General features: G+C 48.6%; 1 protein-coding gene across 1 annotated transcript in view; it reads right to left on the bottom strand.

Annotated features, from left to right (window-relative positions):
- Positions 1 to 274: 274 nt before the first annotated feature.
- Positions 275 to 24948, bottom strand: part of GALNT14 (polypeptide N-acetylgalactosaminyltransferase 14) — a 94841-nt gene continuing 70167 nt past the window's right edge. The window contains exons 7-15 of the mRNA XM_009096146.4: positions 24365 to 24452; positions 23654 to 23738; positions 22197 to 22300; positions 18000 to 18126; positions 15366 to 15458; positions 13521 to 13604; positions 12265 to 12409; positions 4614 to 4733; positions 275 to 3269 (exon numbers count right to left, since the gene is read on the bottom strand). Of these exons, the coding sequence (XP_009094394.1) occupies positions 3111 to 3269; positions 4614 to 4733; positions 12265 to 12409; positions 13521 to 13604; positions 15366 to 15458; positions 18000 to 18126; positions 22197 to 22300; positions 23654 to 23738; positions 24365 to 24452 (1005 nt within the window). The 3' untranslated portion in view covers positions 275 to 3110. The remainder of the gene's footprint in view (positions 3270 to 4613; positions 4734 to 12264; positions 12410 to 13520; positions 13605 to 15365; positions 15459 to 17999; positions 18127 to 22196; positions 22301 to 23653; positions 23739 to 24364; positions 24453 to 24948) is intronic.

The following is a 24948-nucleotide window of genomic DNA, read 5'->3' as shown; positions in this document are numbered from 1 at the left end:
TACTAGCAAATGATGCTGGGGCTTAAGCAGCACTGGCATGGGAGCCCATCTAGATCCCAATCAGTCACATTGTACCTGTTCACTGCATGGCAATCATTTGTCCAGGCATTGAAAAAACACAAAGCAAGAAAAGTTCATCTGTTTTCAGTGTATTTTAATAAATGAAAGAAACCTGAAGGTGCGAGTTGGATTTCAGCAGCAAGTTAACCTTTTCCCTGACACCATGCCAGTCTCTCTGCAGGGGTGTTAGGCAGATTTGCTAAATTCCATACTGGGGTTAACTCTGGAGACTGCCAGACCATGGCCAGCTTTATATAAAGCTCCCCAGGAGTCAGGCTGATACTCTCAGGCTTCTCTGAAAACACTGCTGATCCATAGGGATAATCTCATTTCCTGGACCATGAAATAAGCTGTAGCCTAAGGGTTACAGCTGATGGCTGTGTGAGACACAATCACCAGCTTGACAAGTGCTGCTGCCCCCCAGGTCTGTGAGGTATGTGGTGGCTTTTGGGCCTGCAAGAGACTTGGCTGCACCTGGCTGCTGCTCTCTGGTGAGGGACACCATGCCTGATGCCCCCCTCTCCGCTGCCCTAGACATGTTCACAGTGATGACTGAACACAGGTTTTGGAATAGGAGGGGTTTGCTATAGCATTTGTGTTTCCCAAAAGGCAAGAGAGCTGCAAAGCTGGTCAAACAACTCCTTCCTAGAGCACATCCCTGCAGGTCCCAGGGGTCCATGTGCCCAAGCACACACACATATGTAGTGAGGTAGCTGGTTCTGCTAAGGCAAAGAGCAGTTTAGAGAACTTTGGCTGTCAGGAGAACGGAGATTTCCAGCTCTGGTGGAAAACAGTAAAGCTAGATAGGTCTGAGGTCCTGCTCAGAGTGTACCTGCCAGGTGCTGAGCTTCCAAACCCATGCCAAGCTGTTCAGCAATCTGAATTTTCAGAGTTGAATTGCCAGCTGCTGGGCAGTTCCAGACTTTGGGCACAGTACAGGTGTGAACGTGTTGAGCTTCAAGCTCTTGGGAGCTGCCTTCCCTTGCAAACACTAGACAGGGAATTACCACTCCCTGCCTGTCATCACCATTGTGAGAAGCACATGTGATATGTCCCTGTTCAATTAAAAAGAAGCCCAAGGTCACTGCCCTTCTTTGTGAAGCGGGTCCATTCCATTTTGAAGAGCCCCCCTTTGTTTCCTGGCAGAGTGGTGGCACAGAAACAATGCCACCTCCCACCACGAAATGACAGCTTGCTCCAGCCCTCTCAGAACAGAAGCCCTTGAGGCTGGCACCAAGGGAGCCTGATGAGGTTAGTAATCACTGCAGCACATGAAAAGCATTTTGCACCTCGACCTTTTGCACATAAAGAGCTGTACTAGTTTTGCTTCTAAAGCTGTGAGGATTTATACACATGGCTTTCTCCCGCACTGAGGGAGGAGAAACTGAGGCAGTAAAATCCTGAAAGCCAGCAATTTATTCAAGAAGGGATGCTGAGAGCACTTGAAGGCTTAAAGCTTATGGTATTTCACCTGCAGTTTGCAGCACAGGAAACAAAGGATAGGATTTTCACTAAATCCTAGCATTTTTAGAGAAGAAACGATGTATTTTTTTTTCAAGTCACATTGACAGTCCTGTGGAAGTTCTCTTTGAGAGTTGTTACTACACAAGAGCTGTGTGCACAGCTCTTGCTGTTACCTGTTACCTGTGGCTGCAGTGACAGCTGCCCTGAAAGACAGGCTGGAAAGGACCTTCTGTTCCTAAGACCCCTCCTGAGGTTGTCTGTCCTACTCTCCCTTCAGGCAGTCACCCCACTTCCACACAGAGGCAGCACCTGCATGATCTCTGGTAAAAGACATCTCCAAAAGCTGAGGAAATAATAATATAAATAAAGGAAATAATAATATAAATAAAGGAAATAATTTCTGCCTGGTCTGGCTATGCTAAGTGACTTGGAGACAGAGGTACATCGTGGCCCAGGCTGCCCTGCCCACTGGTGTGAATGGGGAATCCCAAACCTTTTCTTCAGTACTTTACATTTTATATTGTGGGCTACAAGGTAACTGGGAAGCAAACCCAGGTAATATCCCTCTTCCTTTCTTGGAGCAGTCTCTCATTTTAATTAAAAATTAAACCTTCACCGTTCCATCAGTAGCAGCATTTTATGGGAGTCCCTTCATCTGTAGCTTGGAAATTGGGAAACAAAAATATGACACAATTACTTTCAATTACAAAAATATTACTTTTATGGAAGAAAAGTGAAAATTTGAATTTGTCCAGATCCGAAGCAGAGCAGTGAGAGAAACACATCAAAATTTTAGGGGACTTTTCAGTGACCCATGGCCTTCAGAGAGGAGAAATAATCACGTTACTGCCTTTCCTCCCAGCTTGACAGAAATGTATATCCTTTAATCTCTTGCAGTGAATCCTCTGTTTGCTTGGGCTTTGGAGATTCAACAAGCACCGTGTGCAGTTAGCACAGAGCAGGATCCCCCCATCACTCGCTGCTCTGATCCTGGCCACAGCCATCAAGGACTGCTCTGCCTCTGGGTACACAACAGGGACGTGGATCAGGTACCAATTCAAGGGTGCAACACAGCTCCACCCATGCTGTCTGCAGAAGACAGAAACATTCACAGCAAAGCGCAAAAATAATTCAGTGTCTTCCACTTGATCCCTGGCGATGTTTCTGAGCATCCCTTGGCACATCCCAACTTGTGCACCCACCTCAACCCCCAAGAGCTACTGAGGTACTTGTTTTGCTCAGCCCAAGTCTCCTTTAGGCATTAAAGGCTCTTCTACCTGCGTTTCCAGGGAGATTCATGAATGCTGTGGATGCTGAGGTCCTGTGCAGCCCATTGCAGGAGCCCCAGTACCCCTCTAAAACACTTCAGGCTTGTTGCTTGCCATCCCTCCTCCTTGACCATCACCAGGCCAATACCAGCTGCACGCCTGATGGTCAACATCCGCTGTTCCACCTGGAGTGCAGTGTCCCATTTTTATTTGAATGCTTCTCCTCCTGTCCCACAGCACACAGGGTTTGGATCCGAGCCCCACCCGGTGCCGTCTCAGCCGCGCGTGGCCACGTCCCGGCGCCCGTCCTCCTGCAGGTCAAGACATCAGCATGTCCCAGCGCTGGCTCATGGCTGTGCTCTCACAGGGGTTGATGACCAGCTCTCTGACGCTCTCGTGGGTGTCCCCAAAGGTCTCAGTGTCCAAGCAGAAGCGTGAAGCTATGTGCTCGATGTGTGACCCCACCTTGCCCCAGCGCTGCGGGGAGACACGACAGGAGAAACAAGTGAGCGAGCTTCCTGCCCACCGTGCTTCTACTGCACTGTTCCAGGGTCACCAACATGTTCTATGGAAAATCCTTTCCTTAGGATTTTTCCTCCTGAGAAGCTGAGAGGCCTCAGGAACAAAACGTAAGCAATTCTTATCTGCTGCTGTGGAATGCAGCAGGTGGATCTGTGATTGATCTCATCTGGTTGTTTCTAATTAATGGCCAATCACAGTTCACCTGTCCAGACTGTCTCAGTCAGAGACAAACCTTTGTTATTCATTCCTTTTCTATTCTTAGCCAGCCTTCTGATGAAATCCTTTCTTCTATTCTTTTAGTATAGTTTTTAATATAATAGATATCAAAAAATAATAAACCAAGCCTTCTGAACACAGAGTCAACTTTCTCGTCTCTTCCCTCATCCTGGGACCCTTGCAAACATCCCCACATTCAAGCATCAAGGGGACAGCTGGCATCAAGCTCTTGTGGCCTGATGCTGTCAAGTACAAGGTCCCCAAACCCACACTGTCACCATGATATTTTCTGAAAAATCCCTTCTCCAGGATTTCTTCTCCTGGGAAGACAAGAAGCCTCAGCTTCTCCATGTTGTGCTCCTCTGGAATGTGATTTGGAGAATTGTTTACCCAGCATGTGAATTGTTTTTAATTAATGGCCAACCCCAGCCCAGCTGTGTTGGGCTCTCTGGTCAGTCATGGGTTTTTATTATTCATTCTTGTCAAGCCTTCTGATGTCTCCTTTCTCTTTCTTTAGTATAATTTTAGTAGATAATTTAAATATATAATTATAATATCTTAAAATAATAAATCAGCCTTCTGAGAACTCGCAGTCAGATTCTCCTCTCACCTCATCCTGGGGACCCTCACAACACCACAGCACACAGCAAGCAGAGCTCACACTGAGCATTTCTCCCATCAGGAGCACACTCATTTAACTCGGCCTCTGCCTGGCTTCAGGGAGATAATATATTACTAACAGCTTTTTCCCCAGGTCACTGGTTCAAATGCCAGCTCAGTGATTAACTGCAGGGAAATGTTAGCATCTGCTGCCTGACTGGCAGCCCATGTGAACTAAATTGCCAGTCTGGGTTTGACTTCTGCATTGAAGTATCCAGATCACCACCCTCACTAATAGACATCCTTATCAACACACTCATTTAAGAGGCAAAGGGCTGAACAGGCCAGAGTCTACTCCCAAATTGACTGTGCTTCCCAGATGAAGTCAGAGCACAGGCAGCACAGGCCATTTAATGTGCAGTAATACTGTGATGAAAGAAAGGGAACTTCAAAGAAAATGGGGGATCAGTGAAAAGGGCTCACCTGCTTGTTGTCACCTTCTTTACAAGGTGACAGCAGCACCTGGGAACCAGGGAAGAGGGTGTACACAGACAAACAGAGCTGCTGCTGGCGGACGTGGTGGTTGTATGTGTACGTCCATTCCTGCACAGAGGAAGAAAAAGAAAGGTGGTGAGAGAGCAGTGTTGATTCTTGCTATTCCTTTACCTGGAAAACAAACACTTGGGCTTGGATCCTGCCCCTTACAAAATCAAGCACAAACCTCACTGACTTCAGGAGGCATCAGGAGAAATCATTGGGATGTTTCAAGGCTCCCAGAACTACAGTTGTCATTAAGGGACTGCAGGTACCACAGAGAAGCTTCTGGGAGAACATGTTTCATGAGATCAAAGATTCCACATAGCCAGAACTGGGCTGTGGTTGGAGAACAAAAGGATGGGGAAAAAAAAAAAAGAATAGAGGCAGGAACACTACCAACCACACAATGTGCAATCCTATTTTTTCAGGGAAGAGCAGCAGAGACGCTTTGCAGCTGTCAGTGGGAGACAAGAAGTGGTACATAGCAAATGTCTGCAACTCCTGGGGTTCTGTTCCCAAATATCACAAAAATAAGAGGAAAAGCTCTGCTTTCTATCAAGGCACTGGGACCAAATTTCAAAGGTTTGCTGTACTGGTTGGCTATAACCATTGCCACTCTCATTCCACTGGGCTGTCGGGGAGGTTTCTTTCTTTTGCTGCTTTTTCATGTTCACCAGCGTTTTATCAGCTTGTCAGCCCCAGAAATAAACTTCAGAGGATCAGAGACTCTTTGTCCTGTGTGATGCTTACCAAACAACGGGAGATCTCTGGGATCTCTGTTTTTGGGAGAAGAAGAGGAGCAGCTGATAGACTGATGAGGATTTGCAAATGCACTGGACAAAGCACCCCGGATGTACAGACACAGTGCTTAGCCCGGGAGTGTTTCACAGAAGTTTACTCCAGCTGAACATTTTCTATCACTCACCTGTGCTCATATTACCCAAGAGCACCCTCCTGAGAGGATCCCAGCCAAGGGATGTCTGTCTCCCTGTTCTCTGTGTGTGTGCACAAGCAGACAAGAGCTGGTTTGGCTGATGGGAAACCCCACGAGCCAGGCTTTTACATAACCCTGGAGAGGGACTTCAGGACCAGGTGTTCTGCTTGTAACTTTCTGTGAGCATCAACTTTGAAATTAGAAAGAGCAGGGCTGGAAGGGTTTTCTGAGGGCTCCCATCCAGGGTGCAAAGCAAGATCAGCTCCTGCTGTGTAAATGGCTCTGAGCAGCAGCAGTGGGAGCAGATGGAAAGCAGGTTTCTGAGCTGTGGCAGGGCAGGTGAGCAGAGCTGGAGGACCAACAGCAGGCTGGCTTCACTCTCAGAGTGCAATAACCCTGCCAGAGACAGAAAGGCCAGGGAGCACAAGGGTTCCCACAAGAGACCCCTTGTGCTAGGGCAGATGCTTTAGCAGGGTACAGGCTGTGAAAACTCTGAACCTGCTGGGAAGGAAAAAGTGCAAAGAGGAAGCAGAACAGTTGGGAGCTCAGCTCTGGAGAAGCCAGAGCTCCATGAGAAGTGATGTGAGCAGCAGTGTGGGCAGTGGAGGGGAAGGCAGTGCTCAAACATATGGCTGTTAGGCTGGGGCTGGAAAAATGGGGCTCCTGGGAGACTTCAACCCTTTCTGAGTGCTGGAGGGGAATGTGAAGAATGGCTGCCCTACTCTCAGAGCTGGGATGTCTGCAGTGCCCCTGACTTTGAATGGTGGAGGTTTTGGGTTGCATTAGCATGAGTTATTAGAGCAGGGACACGCTTCTGGTCCTTTGGTATTTGTCACAGTCAGCAGCTCTAACTCCTCTCCTCAAGCTTCAGAACAGACAGCTACAGGCATTTAACTCCTGGGAATATAAATCCCACTTTCATTCAGGTTCTTAGCCACCTGGAAGGCAGAACATGCTTTTGCACAGCAGACCCAGCTCCACAAGGACTTCACACTGTGATCCTCCTACTCTGTGCTTCCCAGCCCACTATTCCCCACCAGCTCATGGAAATCAAGCCTGGCTTTCTGAACAGCCTGCCCACAGGCTCCTCAGTAAGAGCTGCCCAGGATCTGGGTACATAACAAGCATTCATTTTCAAAGCTGTAATCCACACCCTTCTGGCAACCACTTTTCTTTGTCACATGGAGCAGGGGTTTACCTGATCCCACAGGGAACACGTCCCAGACATCCCAACCACGCAGGCTGTCAGCTGCTGTGTAAACCACCAGCCTGGGAAATCAGGTGCCAAATTACTCCAGCATCTGTGAAGAACCAAACCCTACGGGGCAAGCTCCAACATCTGTTCTTGGCACCCACGCTGCTACAAGCTGCTCTGAAAACCTGCTTTACATTTTTAACCAATTGCTGGCCATTTTAGCTCAGGACAGGGCTGAGGCTGCACCCATGAGGCTCCTCAGCAGCAGCCAGTTAATGCTGTAACTTGTGTATATGTTGAACTCTCCAACTAACCCAGGCCATGGGACTTTTTTGTTTGTTTTGACTTCTTAACCTTCTTGCTTCACTGAGGTTATCTCACAGAAGACTGCTCCTACCAGAGGTTCTCCATTATTTTTTTCCAGGCCAGGCTAGGTTCAAACCTTCAGAATATTCACTCAAGGATATTCAGAATATCCTCTCAAGGCAGAGCCATCCTCTCATCCAGCAGTGGACCCTGGGATAGGAAGGGTGGGGAGAACCATTTTCCCTAAGCTGTTGTTCATCATAACAAGTGAGGGCTCCAGAGCTGGATGTTCCACATCCAGCAGCAGTTCCACAGCTGACACCGGATCCTACCCTCCTGCCCCCAGGCTGTCCTTCCACTGTCTTTATCTCAGCTGACAGATTTTCACACAGCTCATCTATCTCGGCAGAATGGCTTTTTATGGAAGCCAGCCCTGTTGAAAATGTTTTATCCAGCTCTAATCATGTCTTCTTCCCTTTCAGCCCTAGATGAAAGCCAAAGAAAATTATGCAGAGAATGAAGAAATGTGAAGGGGAAGGAGGAGGGAAGTCAGTTGAACAGCACAGAATCCATGAAGGACTTTGAGTTAAAATACATGCCCATGGCCACACACATTTTTATCTTACCCCTTCTCTTCCCTTATTTTTGTGAGTTGGGATTGTTTTTTTTTTCCTTTTTCCATGAGGAACTGCTTTATTTCCTGATCCCTGGCACACTGACGTGGCCAGCACAGCAGAGGTTGTGGTGGATGGGGCAGCCCATGGTACTCCTAAGGAGCCCTGCAAGGAGCTAGCCTGGCTTCAGAGCTGCACACTTGCCTGAGGAGATGCCATCAGGGTTTAGAGCTGACCCAGAACCAAGGAAAAACAGACCTAGGAGGTAAAACAAGATTTCCTGCCTTTTCAAAGGCAAAGATGGAGGGGTGGTGGAGCCAGGAGGAAGAGGGTGGACTCGGTGAAGAGAGCATCACCAGCTGCACAGCACAACCAGCAACCCCCTTCCTCCAAAGCCTCAGATAACACCAACCCCCCCATCTGGGGCTTGTGACTGTTTCTCAAGGCTTTAGCATCATCTGAGCCGGCACCTGTCACTGTTACTCAGCATTATTGTGAATTGAAGAAGTTATTTTCCAGAGTGACCTTTGGCTTGGCACAGCCTGGCTGGCAGATGGAGGAAGGAGCCCCTCATCCCGGGAAGGAGCAGTGCCACAGGAGCCCAGTGTTCCGTGACAGTGAGGCCTGTGCTGCCCAGAGAGAGGTCAGCCCTGCCCTAAAGCAGGGCCAGGAGCAAGAGAAAAGTTTCTCTGAAGAAGATAGAACAATCTAATTATCCAATTATCTCCTTAAAATCCCAGGGAAGGACATCCCAAGGCACGTGACTGCACGAGGCACCAAAGGATACCCAAGTGCTGCTCTCGTCAAAGACCCTGGGATACAACTGGCACTTCCACACACCTCAGGAGAGGGAAAGCAAAGTACACCAGGGGCCCCCAGGACTGTTGCCCTGATCTTCTAAAGTTCTTCTAAGCCTTCTGATGTTTCCATTTTTGTAATGGAGTTTCTCACGCACTTTTCGTGTAAATAATGATTGGTTTGCATTGTTTCTGGAAGAGGAGAGAATTGATGGACTGCTGGTTTGACCAGTGTAGTTAGAGAGGTGGCAATTTCATCCTCCAATCCACAGTCACTGTTAGAATTCTATAAACATCGAGGTGCCTTGTTTTGCCTTGGACACCTCAGCGTGGGAGTGTTCATTTCATGTTGTACTGTGACACAGGACAAGCTGGGTGCAGAAATGACACTGCTGTCCCCCTGCTCTGCTCACTCAGCCTGGCTCCCACAGCTCCAGCCAGCCTTCAGCTGGGGCAGGTCATGCCCATGGAGGAGAGGAACGAAGGCTTTTGAGGGGAGGAGGGTCAGAAGAGAATGTTTATGGTTAGGATATCTCAGGAGGATCATAGTTGGGACAGATGCTAAATGCTCTCCAAGAAAAGGGCAGATCTAGTCAGCACACAGAGGACCTCAAGCCAACTGGGATGAGCAGCAAAGCCTCACCAGGCAGGTGATCACACTGCCTTTCCTTCCCAAGAAGAGTCAAGGTCCTGCCACTCCAATGCAATGGCAGCCACTCAGCTGCAAAGCCCAGGGATTTTGGGGTGCAGGCCCAGGAAACGGATGCTGCAGCCTTTCCCCTGGTTCCTTGCTTGTCTAAAAGAGGCCTGAGCTTTACATTCCTCTTGCAGCAACTGCTTACACATGTGTTATATCCAGGTCAAAGCATCTTCAGAGTTTTTATCTGAAGCATGTCAGGTTTCCTGAAGCTGCTAATGGCTTAAATAAATCCCAGTCAGATGTCTTTTCCAAACTCTATCAACTAATACCAACTGACACTTGGTTTGAAAAAGAAAAAAACCCAACTACTCACATCTTCATTAGATAGATGAGGACAAAATTATGATCAATTATTTTCCCTCAGATGCATTTCTCTGGTGAAAAACTGAATCAATCTGTTCATTTAGCAAATGAGACTCAACAAGGCATGGAGTGCTCCAGTGGGCAGGAGCACAGGCAGAGCCTGGGGATGGGCACTGCACAAACATCTCTGCCTGTCACTAGCTCAGGAGCCCCCTGACAGCCACCCTGAGCTCCTCACCCACCTCAAGACCCCTCTGAGAGCCACCTCAGGGGAGAGAGCCCACCCTGACTGCTGCCAGGCCTTCTGGAGAGCAAAGAAAGGGCCAAGTGGATCCCCAGGATGAGAAGACAGAGCTCTTCTACACAAAGATGAGGGGTCTTCTTGTGCCTCAGTGTCCCTTTCAGTAATTCAGGACCAACACCAGGGAGGTTTTCTGACACCTGCTAAGAGCGTAAGTCTGATTTCACCACTGATTTCTGCCTCAAGTTACCCCAACTATGGTTGTAGCCAGAGGTCTCACAACACCCTTCCCCTACACTACAGTTAGGAAAACCTAAAATAAAGAGCAGCTGATTGCCATTTGACAGCTCCTGTGCCTCTCTCCTCAAACCATGACAGCCCAGATCTTCTCACACCCAGTCTCAAGACTTCATGCATATAATGTTGGGAAAGGGCTGGGGCAGCCCAGCAGGCAGACAGATACAGAAAGGCAATCAAAGCAACCAAATTATTGCTACTATAATAGTGATAATAAAGAATTTGGACAGCCAGGATATTTTCACGGTACTTACTGAATGCCAAGGAAGCACAGCTTTGATTTAGCTAAGCCTATTTCTCACAAAATGAAGCTTAGGGTAAACAAGACGTGACTTCAGTGTCTCAAAAGTGAAGATTATTGCTCTATTCTGGTGTATCAAATGCAAAACCAAGTAGCATTCAGGACTGCTGCATAATCAATCCTACACAGCCTGGTAACTGTAACACCCACGTCATCCACAAGTTCAGGTGGTCTTGTGGCAACTGAGTCATTAAAATACAGGTTTCTATTCACAATAAAAGTTGAAATATCCTGCTTTAATCTGAACTATTCTCCATGGGTGCAAGTAACAAAGAACCATCCTAGAAAGACAGAGAAAGATAAAAAGGAAAGGCTTGTCTCTGTTCCTGCTGTGTACTGAGTGCAGTCATTCTGCAATCTGTTTGTAGTGCATTTTTCTGTTCCTTTGCAAAGTTAGTCCTGGATGTGCACAAGAAATAGAGTTGCCATCCAGTGGGAAGTGTTGACCTATTGCAAACTGCTGCAGAATCAGAACAGGAAGATGAAAAGTTTGTGGCGTGAAAAATTCCGAAAATTTACTGCACAGAAATGTCAAAACAAAATGTGCTTGGTAGGAATGAAACAATCCAACTTGTTGGCATGACATTTCTCATTTTAAAATACCACATCAAATTGGTATTTCAGAAAGACCAATACCATTTCATTTTGAAACACTAACTTGCAGCAGCATTTTTCATTCTGATTTTCCCAGATATTTTTTTTTTTTAGAACAGCCGATTCATTGGAAGTTGCTATTGTTAGAACACTTTTCCTTTCTTCTGCAGAGCTAGCCCTGAAAAACATGATGACCTGCTCTCATCAGCTTGCTGTTTGTGTGAAAAGTCCATGCAGCAGTGGAAGAAAAAAACCCAACAATTCTGGAACATGGAAACCAGTAAAACTGTAAGAAGTCCTACTGTATGGCACTTGCAATTATATTAACTACATTTTCTGAACTGAACTAATATTCAAGTAGTCATTGTTGATTTTGCCATGCTGTGAAACAGATATTAATTTCCTGCCTACAGACAGGCATGCAACTGCATTTGAAAGAGATGCACATAATGACATGCTTTGTTTGCACACACAGATCAGGGGTATTTAAAGCAGTCTCCCCAAGCTGGGCTTTTTATATGCACAGCTACCTGGTTTGAATATGTAACCATGAGGGTTAAGGATGTACAGCTGAGAGGAAGCATGCACACCACACCATTTTCTACTGAATTATTTCATGGCAACCATGGAGAAACAAGGGATTGTTATCCTCCCTATTTTATAGAAGGGAACACAGAACTTACTGACATGCCCAAAATTGCAAAGGTGAGTTTTGAAGCTGTGTGTATCTTCAGGGTCTTGCTCCAGAAACTCTGCTGCAAGGCACATGGGCCTGCTTTTGGCTCTAAAATCTCCCAGGCTGTGCAGTTGAGAACATCAATTCATACAGCTTTTTCTCATCTCAGTGAGACTGAAAAAACTGAGATCATCCTCATTAAATCCTCGCTAGTTTCATGGGCAATCCAATACAGAGAGGATGCAGACTATGAAGTTACAAATGCCATGCAACTCAGTCCATTCTGAGAGAAAGAAGGCTGAGAGATGAGAGGAAGTTATAATTCCCTTTGCCTTTGATCTGTGCAGATGAGCAGCACATGGTGTTCCTGGGCAGTGGGAAAAGCTCAGCATAGGCTCCCACAAAGATGAGTGGGACACGCTGCCCTGTGGCTCCTGCACCAGTCCCTGCTGCTGCCCAGGGCCTCCACCAAGGTCAGGTGGAGTTGCCAGGGCTCAGTGAGAGGTTGCCTAAGGAAAGACACTGGCAGAATAGGTAAATCCTCCAGCAGAGCTTTAGCAACCTTAAGAATTATCATCTTGAAGCTGCCCCCGTGGCTTCTTCCCATCCAGCATCACAGGGATACACAACACATCTTACCTGTGCCTTTGGCACTGTGCCCTTGGTGCTGTTACAAGGATTTAAGCTCAGGATGGGGAACTCCTGGTCTTCAGACTTGTGTGACTCCAGGCAGCTCTGCCTTTGCCTGATGATCCCAGTCTGATAGAGCGATTCCTCGGGAATCCTGTGGGAACAGAGCGAAAACGACATCGTCCTGCCCCATGCACAACTGCCCCATGCACAGGGAGGCTCTCTGGGGTCAGGCTGCCCCATTTCACCTCCAGAAAATGAGGGGTGGCAAGGTCTACCACAGCACTGAAGCACTGAGAGCAGCACGTGGACAGGGACGCTGCAGAAGCAGCGCTCAGAGATGGATGGCTGACCTTTACAAGAGGAAAAAATAAAGAACTGCACCAGGCAAACAGAGGAGCCAGGAGCAGGCTGTCAGCAGCCCTCAGCTTACAGGAGAGGGGAACTTTATAACAAACTGTCACAGAGCCCTGGCATTGCCTGAGAATGCTGCTGTGCAATGCCACCCATGGCAAAAAAAAAAAAAAAAAAAAAAAGAAAAAAAGAAAAAAAAAAGTAAGCAAATGGCTATAAATCATCATTTTCACACAGTGATTCTGTACCCAGCCATTGCACCAGCAGGTCCCTGAAGGTATCTCTAGAACTTTACCACCCTTTCTGAGGATGGCTCCTGATAGGGACCAGGGGAATGAATGCAATGGTTTCTGGAGTAAATTGGTAGCTAAAAGGTATCTGTGCAAAAGCAACAACATTTATCAAAGCATTGGGCTAGGAGCAAGGCAGAGCCATGTGAATACAAGTCATAAAATCCTAGGGTGAGTGGTTTCACAACAGAGAAACCTTGAGTGCCACAGAACAGTGTGAAAGGACTGGAAATCAGGTGCTTGTTTAAGGAGGAGTCACTAAGTACTGAAACACCCCAGCAGAAGCTACGGTGAATCTTCTGCCTTGGGCTACTTTTGTAAGGAAAACTCTCATATTTCCCTACACAACCTGTTCCACAGCACAGGCAGGAGGATACCTGATGAATTCCTGAGAGCAAATGGGAACAATTGATGGTTTGTCCCTCACCAGCCCTGCAGCAAAGAGCTTGGAGGAAGCAGATATCACAGAATGTCACTCTGTGAGCAAGCTGTGCCACACAAAATTCCCTCTGCCCTTCTGTGAAGCCCAAGGGAGGGGGTGCCCATGTCTCTGGGGGGCAGGAGGGAGGGATGGAGCATCCCACTGGCCTGCTGGATGAGGTGGAGAGGGCACATCCGTACCGAAGCTCGGGATAAACATTTTCCAGGTACCACTTGAAGCTGTGGCATTTCAACTTCTTCCTCAGCTCCACTCTGCTCTGGATGCTGTGGGAAGAAAATATCACAGAGATACAGTGGAAATGGTGAAGGTGAGACCCAGCACACCAAGAAAGGAGGATGAGAGAAACCCATCAGAAATGCACAGACAGCACATGCAGGAGCATCAGCAGCTCTGGTTTCTCTCTGCATGAGTTTGAGCAGTTGTTTTATCTCTGTCTCTTTGGAGGTCTCACTTGGTAAAATGGCATGATGACATATTGTCAATTTAACAAGGAGTCTGGAGCTGAGAAGGTTCATGGAAGAGCACAGTAATTTAAAAATTGTTAGTAAAAAATGTATGCTACTATGCAATAACCCTTACCTGAACATATTAACATATCAGGAAATTAAAATCTGCTATTTGGTATTCTAAGTTACTCTTGGTTTGCAGGACTACAGGAGGCCTTGATTTGCAAGAGCACCTGAACAGGCTGGTAAGCCAGCAGAAGTTAATCACACAGTCAAACACTTTTTTCTTTTATTAATCAGGACAAAATTTCTGCTGAGGGACCATGCTGTACAGTGACATTTTCAAAACTCCAGCTCCTCCCTGGGCCAGCCTCCACCTGTGGAGCTGTTATGAGCTGGCTTTTATGGAATAGCCAGAAGCCTCCAGTCCCTCCTTTTCACATAGGTCAACTTCTCCATACCCTAAGCAGAGGTCAGAGCTGCTGCTTCATTCTGTGCTGATGGATGGGAGGAGGATATTAATTCAGAGGTGACAGGGGAGTCCCCAGGACTTCAAATTATTTATCCTGGACATTGAAGAGTGATCACAAGGAATTCAAGTTTAGACTCTGAACCCCCTGGAGTCTGAAGGAAACTTTCTAAGGCAAAGAAGAGCATGTGAAAATGAGAAATGCAACACAAATATTTACAGTCCTCCTGACGGGGAGGCATTTCTGACTCCTCACAGAATGAATGGCAAACTCCCTGCACACAAATGCTTGCTGCCTTCCAATAAAGCATCAGCAGGCAAAAAACTGGATGATTTTCCTGCCTGTCAGCTGCCACCAACACTTCTGGACTCTCCCCACCAAACTCCACTCTGGGATTAGAAGTAGTTCTGATGTGTTTGGTTTTAGAGTTCTATGTAATGCCAAGGACAGGACAGAGGCAGAGGGGGTTTTCCCACCTGGGTTTGGTTCACTCACTGGAATAAGCCAGCACAGCATTCAAACTGGCACTTTATCCTCCTCACTGCTGCAGCACGTGCCTATCATCAGTATTTTACTGTCACTACAGAAGTGCTGTAGCCACATTTCATACAGAGAAAAGCAAGGCACAATTCTTCCCAAGAATATTTCCGGGATTCACATTCTCTGAACATTAGAGAAAGGAAAAACAATTCTTCTCATTTGCTGTGCCTGTGCTTGTGCCAAAGTAGAATGCAACATGGAGGCTGTTTGCCCAAAGTGATGGTGTTTTGTTTCCTTGGCCTGTCAGGGCCAAGTGTGTGTGTGTGTCAGGAATGTTGGGTGACAGTCACGAGATGCTGTGCAGTGTGAGCAGAATTGAGTGCTTGGCATATTCAGTTTAGATATAATGTAACACAGTGTAATATAGTATAGAATAATATAGTCTAACAAAATAATTAATTAGCCTTCTGATAAGATGGAGTCCTCATCATTCCTCCTTCATCAGGGCCCTCTCAGCACAGCTACAAAGCAATGCAGGTGGGTTTCCACAGCAGGGATGTCCCTGTGAGCACCCACTGCAGCAGGCAGGGCACAGGCAGGGCACAGGCAGCAGAGGAAGGATCCTTACTTCCCAAAAGGCCTCCCCTGGGCTGCAGGGCGGGCAGCATAGTAGTACTGCTTGAACTCGTCCATCCACACCTCGGCCGTGCGCTTGGTGTTCCTGGGGAAGGCAAGGGGACAGGCTGAAACCAAGGGGACAACTTCCACAAGGCACCAACTGATCCACCTGCCCTCCTGCCACCCTCAGCTTCACCTGAGCCCCCTCTGAGTCAGCCCATCCCTCACCACTACAGAAGGCACTCCTTCCTTCCCTTTACTCCAAACACATCAGGCCAAATGCTTGGATGAAGAATTCACCATTTCAAACTCAGCTGGATGCTGTGCATCCACCAGACCCAGAACTGAAGGTTGTCTCAAGCATCATCTCCAAGGCAGGAGTGCCTGGGGTTTTGTTTAGTGGATGGGATGGAGCTCTGAAAAGTCTGCCAAAGATTTGCAAGGATTTCCTTTGTTTCAATCCTGAATGGATTCTCCTGCTTTGCACTCCTGGATTTCACTGAGGCAAACCTCAGCATTCCCAACTTACAGAAAGTGGCCCCAGCACAGTGCTGCAGCACGAATGCCACCCTCCCACATCAGCCAGGTGTCTGCAGAAGGTTTCTGAACCTCAGCAAATCTTCTCTTGGCTTCAGATGGCTCTAACTCCTCTTGCAAATGGATTTCCTGCTCCATGGCTATCTGCCTGTCCCTGTCCAGACCAGGGGAGTCCTCCAGTCTCCTGCTCCAAGGCAGGCCAGTGCCTCCAAGCTACTGCTGCAGGTGCTGTGGGCAGGCTCTGGATCCAGCCAAGCCCCAGGTGCCCAGAAAAGGATTATTCTGCACAAGCAGCCAGCACTGCACTGGAGCCTGAGCTGTCTCTCACACTGAAGTAGGGGCTCTGTGGAAAAGCAATCAGTATCTGGCAGAAAGGTGGAGATATTTTTTGCTAACACCTCTATTTAAACAGAACTGCTACAGAGGATGAGGTTGCCAGGAGCTGCTTCTCCTCTCAGTCTATACACTGCAGCATTAAGGCTGATAGATACCCTAAGGTTAATAACATCCCAGCTCCTGATGCCTACAGGTACATTTCTCCAGACTGATTCTCAGTTCCTTGCTGATTCATGGGCTTCCTCCTCTCTCTCTCTAAGGCAATAGTCTAAGTGCTCTTGCTCAAGAGATGACTAAATCAGTGTCTGCATCTGTACCTAACCTTGCCCAGCGTGCAGGGCTCCTTTGTTCAGCTTCCTGATCTCACTGGAGTTTACAAGAAACACGGGGATAAGTGCCAAGGCTCACACCCAGGCATGACACAGCCATCCCCCAAGTCCCCAGGGGCCTGTGCCTGGCAGGGAGTCACAAGAGCTGTACCCATTCAAGCTCCCCTTGCTCCTCCTGCAGGTGCTGCCATGCAGGTGCCACCTTTTCACTCAGGTTTGCAGCCACTCTGACAGGGGAGGTTTTGCCATATCCCCTCTGAAGCAGTCTTGCTTCACTACTGAAAGCAAGAGCCCTCCCAGCGATTCTCAAATTTGTGCTCTGCCCCTTGATATGATGCCCTGTGCCTGTCACAGGCATCCCCTTCCTGCTCCAGCCTCTGTGTGGCTGGAAATCACCTGTGATTTTCCAGAGGTGTTAGTGAGAGGTGTCATTTGCACTCCCCCTTGTCTCAAGCAGAGGCTGGGGGAGCTGCAGAGAGCCTGGGTCAGCAGGAACCCTGTGGCAGATACCTGGGTCTGAACAAAAGCTGCTTTCTGGCAGTGGGGAGCCCACACTAAAAGGAAAGCCTGCTGTGTAAGCACTCACAGCTGCAGGTTAGCTCAGGAACAACCCTGCACTTACTGTAAGTGCCCCCAGTGCTTTTCTCTGTCATTCACCTCAGCAACAACGTTCAGCCTCACACTCTAAAAACGGAGGAAATCCTTCCTGACCTCACTAGCTGCTCTGATCATCCTTCCCATGCCTATTCCCACTTCTGGATTTTCTCCTTCTTTGCCTGATGTTTCCAGGATCTTAGCCCATTTCAGGGAGCCCTTTCAGTACCTGATGCAGCCTGTGTTGCTGTGTGTGAGGAGAGGTGCCCTTCAGCTGGTTTGCCCTGGCAGTCCCTCTGGTCCATGCCAGCCAGGTGCAGCCCACTGCTGCCTCTGCTCAGGAGAGAGCACCAGCCTGGAGACAGAACCACCCTTTCCAGCAAGATCTGTGGCTCCCATCCCGGAGAGGCACTGGGAACCAAATTTTCTGGTTCAGCTGAGCCACACTAAGCCCTCAGCTAAGGTCACTGGCTACTGACAGACATTGCTGGCAGCCTCATTTCAGGTCATTACAAATGTGTTCTGATGACCTCCAGGTCTAAACCATTTGATGTCCCAGCAGCCAGCTCTCAGGGATGTGCTGGGGCCATCCCTCCATTTCTGTGCTGATGAAAGCTACCACATAAATGTCCTATTTCTGTCATATTCTCAACACTGGAGAAATCCTATGGGACAGTTGTATTGACTTACATTTTCTTCAGCTCAAGAAATTCCTGCCCAAGGATATTTCAAAGTTTCCCTAACAAACTTTCCTGCCTGTCTTCCCTGCTCTCCCCTCTCTCTACAAGGCTAATTCACAAAAAAAAAAAAACAAACCCACCAACCCAAAACAAGTACAAACCACTTACTTGATGTATGTATTGGCATTTCCCTCTGGAAAGACATAGGGATGTTTCTTCCTAAAGACGTGCCCAACACGACTGCAGGGGATGATTTCCAGGCTCCCTCCACACATCCACACACGGAAAGAGATTTCTGTAAGAGAAGCAGCTTCAGCACTTTGTCTTTCTTGTCCTAGAGCAGTCTGAATCCTGGTGTTAGCTCTTACTTCATCCTCTGCAACATTAAACTGGGGTAAATCAATTACCAGACTGGCTTTCCTAGGCACAACGGCCTTAAAAGCACATTTCAAAGCTTCTTTGCAAGCTGTTTGAAGTCAGTGCACTTGAAACCTGCCTCCAGCACAGCAGGTGCAATCACAATGGTCTCGATGTGAGACTGTAAGCAGGTCCCTTTTCGCACACTGCAGAATTCTCTCGCCAGTTCTGTGCCTCCCTTATTACTTCTGCACTGCCTCTTTTAGAGTCACTTCCCTCCAAAGGGCTCTCAAGTTCACCAGGAGAAGCTATGAATTCTCTCCATTAATGACTACAACTGTCATTATCTTTATGAATCCACCACTGACTCTGCAAAGTGGACAGAGAGCTGTGCATCCATCGCCTGTCCCAAAATGGACAGGAGCTCACCCTGCAATCCAGTAAGGCACACACCTTCACACACAAGGGGTGGGAGGGATTATCCCAAAAATCTGGATAAGGTGTCAGTATGGGAAATGTCTCCCAGTCACTCCAAGCCACTCTATGGCTGGCCCACAGGGCCCTTCTCAAGGAACATGAGCCTGTGGCACAACTGACACCAGAAGTTATAAAGCTCTTGGCAGGGAGCTGGATGAGGTGGGAAGGGTAAGCAGCATGGCTGATCTAATGGGTCCATCTGGTCCTGATGTTTATGAAGCTATGAATCTGTAGCTCTATTGTCAGACAGAAGCGGCGTGGAAAAGAAATGAAATTAAAATGAAAAGGCTTCTGCAGCTCTCTGAATCCTATTTTATCATCTGTTGACAGTGCAGGGCTATATGTAGCATGTATCTACTGCAAAACTAGTAATTCCTTTTCACACACACCCCCCTATTTAACTAGAGAATTAAGACAGGAGAACACCCATTGCCTTTGCCAACTTGTGCTCCCAGCAGTCCCCTCATTTATGCCAGCTCAAGGATCACTTGTCTCCAGGTTGGATACTGGCAAGACAAGCACCTGTGGCAGGAACTGGGCAGTGCCAACAGGACTCCTCCTCCTCCAAGGGCAGGAACTGCTGGTTTACAAAGCTTCCATCCCTCCAAGAATAGCTGAGCACACAGGGCTCAGCCCTGAGCTGCTGCAGAGGTGGGAGCCAGGTTCATGTTGCTCCCATCCCACTCCCAGCACACCCACCTGCTCCTGAGCTGATGGAAAGGGAAGGCTGACACAGCTGCAAAGCCTTCTTGCCTGGATCCAAAATTCAAGGCTTTGATCCCATCCCCAACAGCTGGCCCTGGCAGCAGGGACAGGCAATGGCAGGGGTGGGAAAGCACAGCAGGGAGCAGTACTCCTTCCCAGAAACTCCCTCCCCTTCCCTTCATTGCCGTGTTTACATGCAAGAGCTGCCAACAGCAGCTGGAGCCTCACCACTTTCCCCAGTGCTGGGTATTAAGAGGCCAATAAAACGTGCCCTTGTGCCATGTCCTGGTGCTATATTGGGAGCAAGCTTAATCACAGCTGCAGGGAAATGAGATTATGGCAGGATGTGCCCACTCTGAGCTGCTGCTCTCGGTTCTCCTCGCACGTGGCTGCTGCTGTCACTTGTCTGTGTGTCACAGCACTGGCCACTCTGCTGCCACTGCTGGGTCAGTCATAAGGGCACCCAGCACAAGGGGGACACCCAGCTGAGCAGCTGTGGAGCACAGCGTGGCCACTGCAAGCTGCCTTCCCCTCCTCTGGCCCTTCTGCTCGGCCTGGGAGAAGAGCAGCTCCATGAAAGACTCGCACCATTCACTCCTTGCCTGGTTTTTTCAAAGCCTAGTGAAGAGGTCACCTCCGTGTATTGTGAGCTGGAATGAGGACACAGCACACAGGAGATGCTGAGGACTCTGAGCTCATTGCTTCAGGCTAGTTGCACCCTGCAGAGCCTGCTCCAGGTACAGCAGAAACAATAAAAGCACACGTTTCCACGGGGAGGGATCACCCATGGAGCCATCCATGGCAGGTAACAAACAAGATCTCCAGACAGGCAGCCAAGAGCTAAGTGCCCCAAGGGAAGGTAAACTGAAGCACCAACTAAAGCAGGGCACAGGGTCAGCTCAGAGGAGCCAGGGGAGCAGGAACCAACAGCGTGCTTCCCTTGATCCTCAAGAGATGCTGCCAGTGCACATGGCCCCTCCAAGTGACCCCCAGGAGGGGGTGTGAGCAGCACATGCTGGGGTGTGTGGACTTGGCCTTCATTCAGCAAAATACCTCAAGTCCTTCTTGCCATTATTCATCTACAGGGAATTCAGGAAATTTGAGATGCAAAACACATTTGGTGTCCTCCTTCAAAGGCAAACACACTCACTTTTGCCCTGACTGATGAGACATTCTGCCCTCGACTGCTGCACCTGCAGGAGGTGGAGCTGTGAGCCAGGCATGCTTCTCCTCCCAGGAAAATGGGCAAGATGGCATCTGCCCTGCTGCCATGCAGACCTGCACTTTGTTGTCACAATATTAACCTTGATTTTGCTTTCCTCTGTCACATGAGGCCGTGGTACCCCTGCACCACTGCCAGTGCGTGTTTGGTCAGGACCAGCCTCCTGGGGCATAGCACCAGTAAGGGAAACCCCTGCTCTGCAAGATGGGTCATAACCAGGCATAAGGAGCACAATGCCTGCTGTTACAGGACATGGGACAAGCTGCCAGGATAGAGCTTCTCCCAGGAGCAGGCTGTCCTGTCACTGTGCATCTCCCAGGAGCAGCTCCTGGCTGCTGTCAGAGACAAATGACAAGCACAGACAGACAGCAGGTCAGGCACAGCATGGCAGCTCCTCTCCTGCTCTTCTCCTAGTTCCCTTCTTGGATGCTTTGTTTGGGCTACTGCTCCAGCAGGGGAGGTGGGAGGGCTGCCACTCCCCTCCCAGGTTTCCTCACAGCCACCCCACTCAAATACTTTGGGTCACTTCAAAGGCAAGACAGAGAGAAAGCATGAAAGAGTGAGATTCTTACTGCATAACAAGACAGAAATAAATAAAATATATCTAGAGGGACAAGGCATGTGAAGGAAACACCAGTGCCAGGCAGTGGATGGATTACTGCAAGGCAGCAGCATCTGCTCCCTTGGATGACTGACAGCATCACTGTGTGTGCTGAGACACAAGAGCCTCCCTTCCTGGCTAGCCCCACTCCTCAGAGGTGCAAGCCATTAAAGGCAGGCTCTGATCTGTCTGCCTGACATTGAGTGCCTCCCCCTTCTTTCCTGGGTACAGCCTCTTGTTCTGATCCACAGCATCACTGCAGCTTCAGAGGGAGAACAGCACGGCCCAATCCAGCTCTGCTGGATAAGGGGACAAGGGACAGGCTGGTACCTCTTTCACGTGCCCTCTCAAGTGTGCTTGCAGGAGATTTCTTTATGTCCATCTTGTCCCATGGTAAGGGCCAGAGGTGACAGAATTTGGCTGAGCTCAACCCTTTTTTTTTGTGGAGCAGGAAAAGTGACAGTATCAGAGAGAGCTGGGCAGCTCCCAGCCACCCAGGGATACAGCAATGGATATGCAGCCCTGGTTACTCTGCCACCTGTTTGCTGCATGCTGATGGAGCCACAGTTTTGTGTACTCTGCCAACTCAAGGAGGGGCTGATACCTCACTTCATAGCTTGGAAATGCTGTCATTAATGGATTAAGACAAATTCTTTAATTTATTAAGGAGAAAATAAGACCAGGAAGGAATAGAAGGGTGCATGTAGTGTTCTCTCATCTGTTGGTAACACCAAAGCTGAAAACTGTGTGGTTGAAGGTATTTACCCACAGGAAATCAAAGCAGCATGGAAGGCAGGCAGTCCCAAGTGCCAACAATTGCTCACTTCCCATCATTCGTGGTTGCTGGATCTCTGTCTCTCCTGAGACCACAACCTATGAATGTAAATGAGGGAAACTACCCAGAACATTCAAAGTGAAGTCTGGAGTGACCTTGTATCCATCCAGCATGACTCAGAAAGGGAAGCCAATACAGCAAGGCACAGGAGGATGAAGAACAACTCACCAAAGTTCTCTCCACCCCAGATGTCCATGGCACTGTCATACTTCCCCAGGTGGTTGAACCAGGCCTTGTCAATCACAAACAGCCCCCCAGCAATGATGGGTGTCCTGAAGAATGCACAAGGAGAAGAGGACACACTCTCAAGCACTGCTGCAGCACCTGGGTGCACAGAAGAAGCCCTTCCCTTTGCCTCCTCTTCCATGACCAGGACATCACCTTCTCACCAAGAAAAGGACATAGCACCCCAAAATGCATCTGAGCCTTTCTTTCAGCCACCTTGGTGTTCTGCTGCCAATCATAAATTGCCTGGCACTTAATGACTGGCTAATGCACCCGTCAGCACAACTCCTACAAGCCCAAAGTTGACAGCCCTGATTGTAGGCTTCAGCATCAAAAATGCACTTAGCACTCGGGGGTTATTCACTCAGACGGGCTTTTTGCCTGGAGCCAGCCTATTAAGAGCACCATTCCACCAGGGAGAGGAAGGCAGAGCCAATTCAGAAGGGCTTTTTAAAAGCCATCACTAGCTGTGTGATCTTTATTTCAAACCAGGGTTATTTTTTTTTTTCTTTGGATTAGCTAAGGAAACTGCACAGAGAAGGCCTGTGGAGGAGGGGAGGGCAGACCCAGAAGAGAGCTTGAGGAGACTTGCTGCTTGCTGGCAAGTCCCATCTCCATTCAGTTGGAGACAGTGTGGATGCCTCAGTGGAGGCCTGGGAGGAACTGGGGTGATTGCTGTGCCCAGGCTAATCTCCACAGTGCCTTACACTGCAGAGTGATCAGGAATGCAAGGCCAGCCTTTGGGAAGCCAGTGAGAGCTCCTAACAGCAGCATCCTAAGGAGAAGCAGTGCTCTTCTCCCCTGGGAGCCTTCTGAGGCTCTGAGCTTCCCCAACTCCAAGCCTCACATCTGGCTGGGGCTGCAGACACCAGCACCAGGCTTGCTGCCAGCAGAGATTTCCAGCAGAATGAAGGACCCCTCCATCCCATGAGGACAGATGGCACAACCTCTCCAGTTCAGCTTTGCTCCCTCCCCTGCACATCCCCATTTCTGAGGAGTCTTCAGTGAGGTGCAGAAGAGCAGTGCTGCTCTGGGAAGGCTGGACTAGACACCAAGTTTATCATGAGGACACTGCCTTATTCTTCAGTGGTAGCTGAACTGAGAGAAGCAGTTTGCTACAGCACTGGCCTTTTCCCCTAACCATAACCCTTAGCACTACCAAAACCCCAGAAACCACAAACACACCCCTTCCATCTTTGTGGCATTCCAAGGCTTCAGTGCTGGAAGGTGAAGCTGCACTGCAAAACCCAGGCTAGCCAGGAGCTTGCTAGAGGTACTAGAAGGTCAGAGCTGTCCTGGAAGAGATTGCACACTGCTATGGAGCATGGGGACACACACGAGGTCACATGAGAAGCCTGTCCTGCCCCTCATTCAGGTGCTTCCTTCCCCTCCTGACTTACTTGATGGGCTCGGTGGGATCAAGTCGTTTGGCTTTCTGCTCCGGGGAAAGCTGCTCCCATTTGAAATGCAGACTCCAGTCAAAACCTAAAACCAGAGTAGAGAAGTGCCATGGGGAAATTATAAATTGACATGGATTAGGAGGCAATGCAGCTGCAGAAGCTGTGTTTGATGGAACACTTTCCCCACTTTCAAATGACTTCAGCCACAGAGATGCAGCTCTTGAGAGGAAAGTCCAATGCCTAACATATTTCACTACATATGAACAAGAAACAGCACGTTGCATTACAATTTCAAAGTCAAGTGCTCCAAAGGCAGGAAAAGTCAAATTAAAGCTGCTGCTGAAACCTAGTCCCCCTGTGCACGCTCTGATGGATACTGCGTGCTCCAAATAGCACAGGCATACTAATAAGCACTACACTTGCATCCTCCAGCTGTTGCCTAGACATCTCCCATCTCCTCCTGTCACTTCCAGTGCTGCCCAGGGTGGCTTTGACGTGACCCTTCTCTCCTGCTTGACCAGCTCATCCCCTGTAGCAAGCACAGTGCTCACACCACACCCACCTGTGTGTGGAGCAGCCTGGGAGCAGCACTGAGCAGCGTTCATGTGCTTTTTTGTGAGGCAGCAGCAGACAGAGGCGTGGTGCAAAGGCCAGTGCACATTGCCAGCATGGAATGGATGCCCACAGGACATGCACAAAGCTTGGACTCACCTCCTCTGAGGTCTGAGGAAGCTGCCACGTAGGCAAAGGTGTCCAGGTTGATGATGTCAATAACGGGACTGACCACCCGGGTGGGATCCTGCAAAGCAGAAGCAAAAACACCCAAACACCCGTGACTTCAGATGACACCATTCAAACTGGGCAAGGGGCTCCAAACTCCTGGAGACACCAAGTGCCTGCAAACATTGGTGTCATTCAGTTTTGCCTGGGACAAGTGTCCCTCACTGCCTCCTCCTCCTCACAGTGTGCCTGTACTTGGCAGACAGCTGGGCTGGATGCAAAGCTCCCTCTGTCTTTTACAAATTCACCAAAATATTCCCCTTTCACCTCCCTTAAACACTTTTAACTGGATTTCAGAAGTCAAGTGACAAACAGGCAATTGAAATGACAGAGGAAAAACACAGCCAAATAGCTTAAATATGGGTATGTTTTTAAATGCACCAACCATGGCAATACAGTTAGTTTTGCCAAAGTGGTGAAAGGGTTAAAAAAGAAAGACCTGATTTATTCAAAATAGTTGGTGGTGATTTAATTAACATCTTGTTATGGGCAAAGAGATTATACAAACAGTTATG

Source organism: Serinus canaria, chromosome 3, assembly GCF_022539315.1.
Source record: "Serinus canaria isolate serCan28SL12 chromosome 3, serCan2020, whole genome shotgun sequence".
In the NCBI taxonomy this organism is placed as follows: domain Eukaryota; kingdom Metazoa; phylum Chordata; class Aves; order Passeriformes; family Fringillidae; genus Serinus; species Serinus canaria.
The sequence above is the reverse complement of the archived record's forward strand: the minus strand, read 5'-3'. Positions and strand labels throughout refer to the sequence as shown.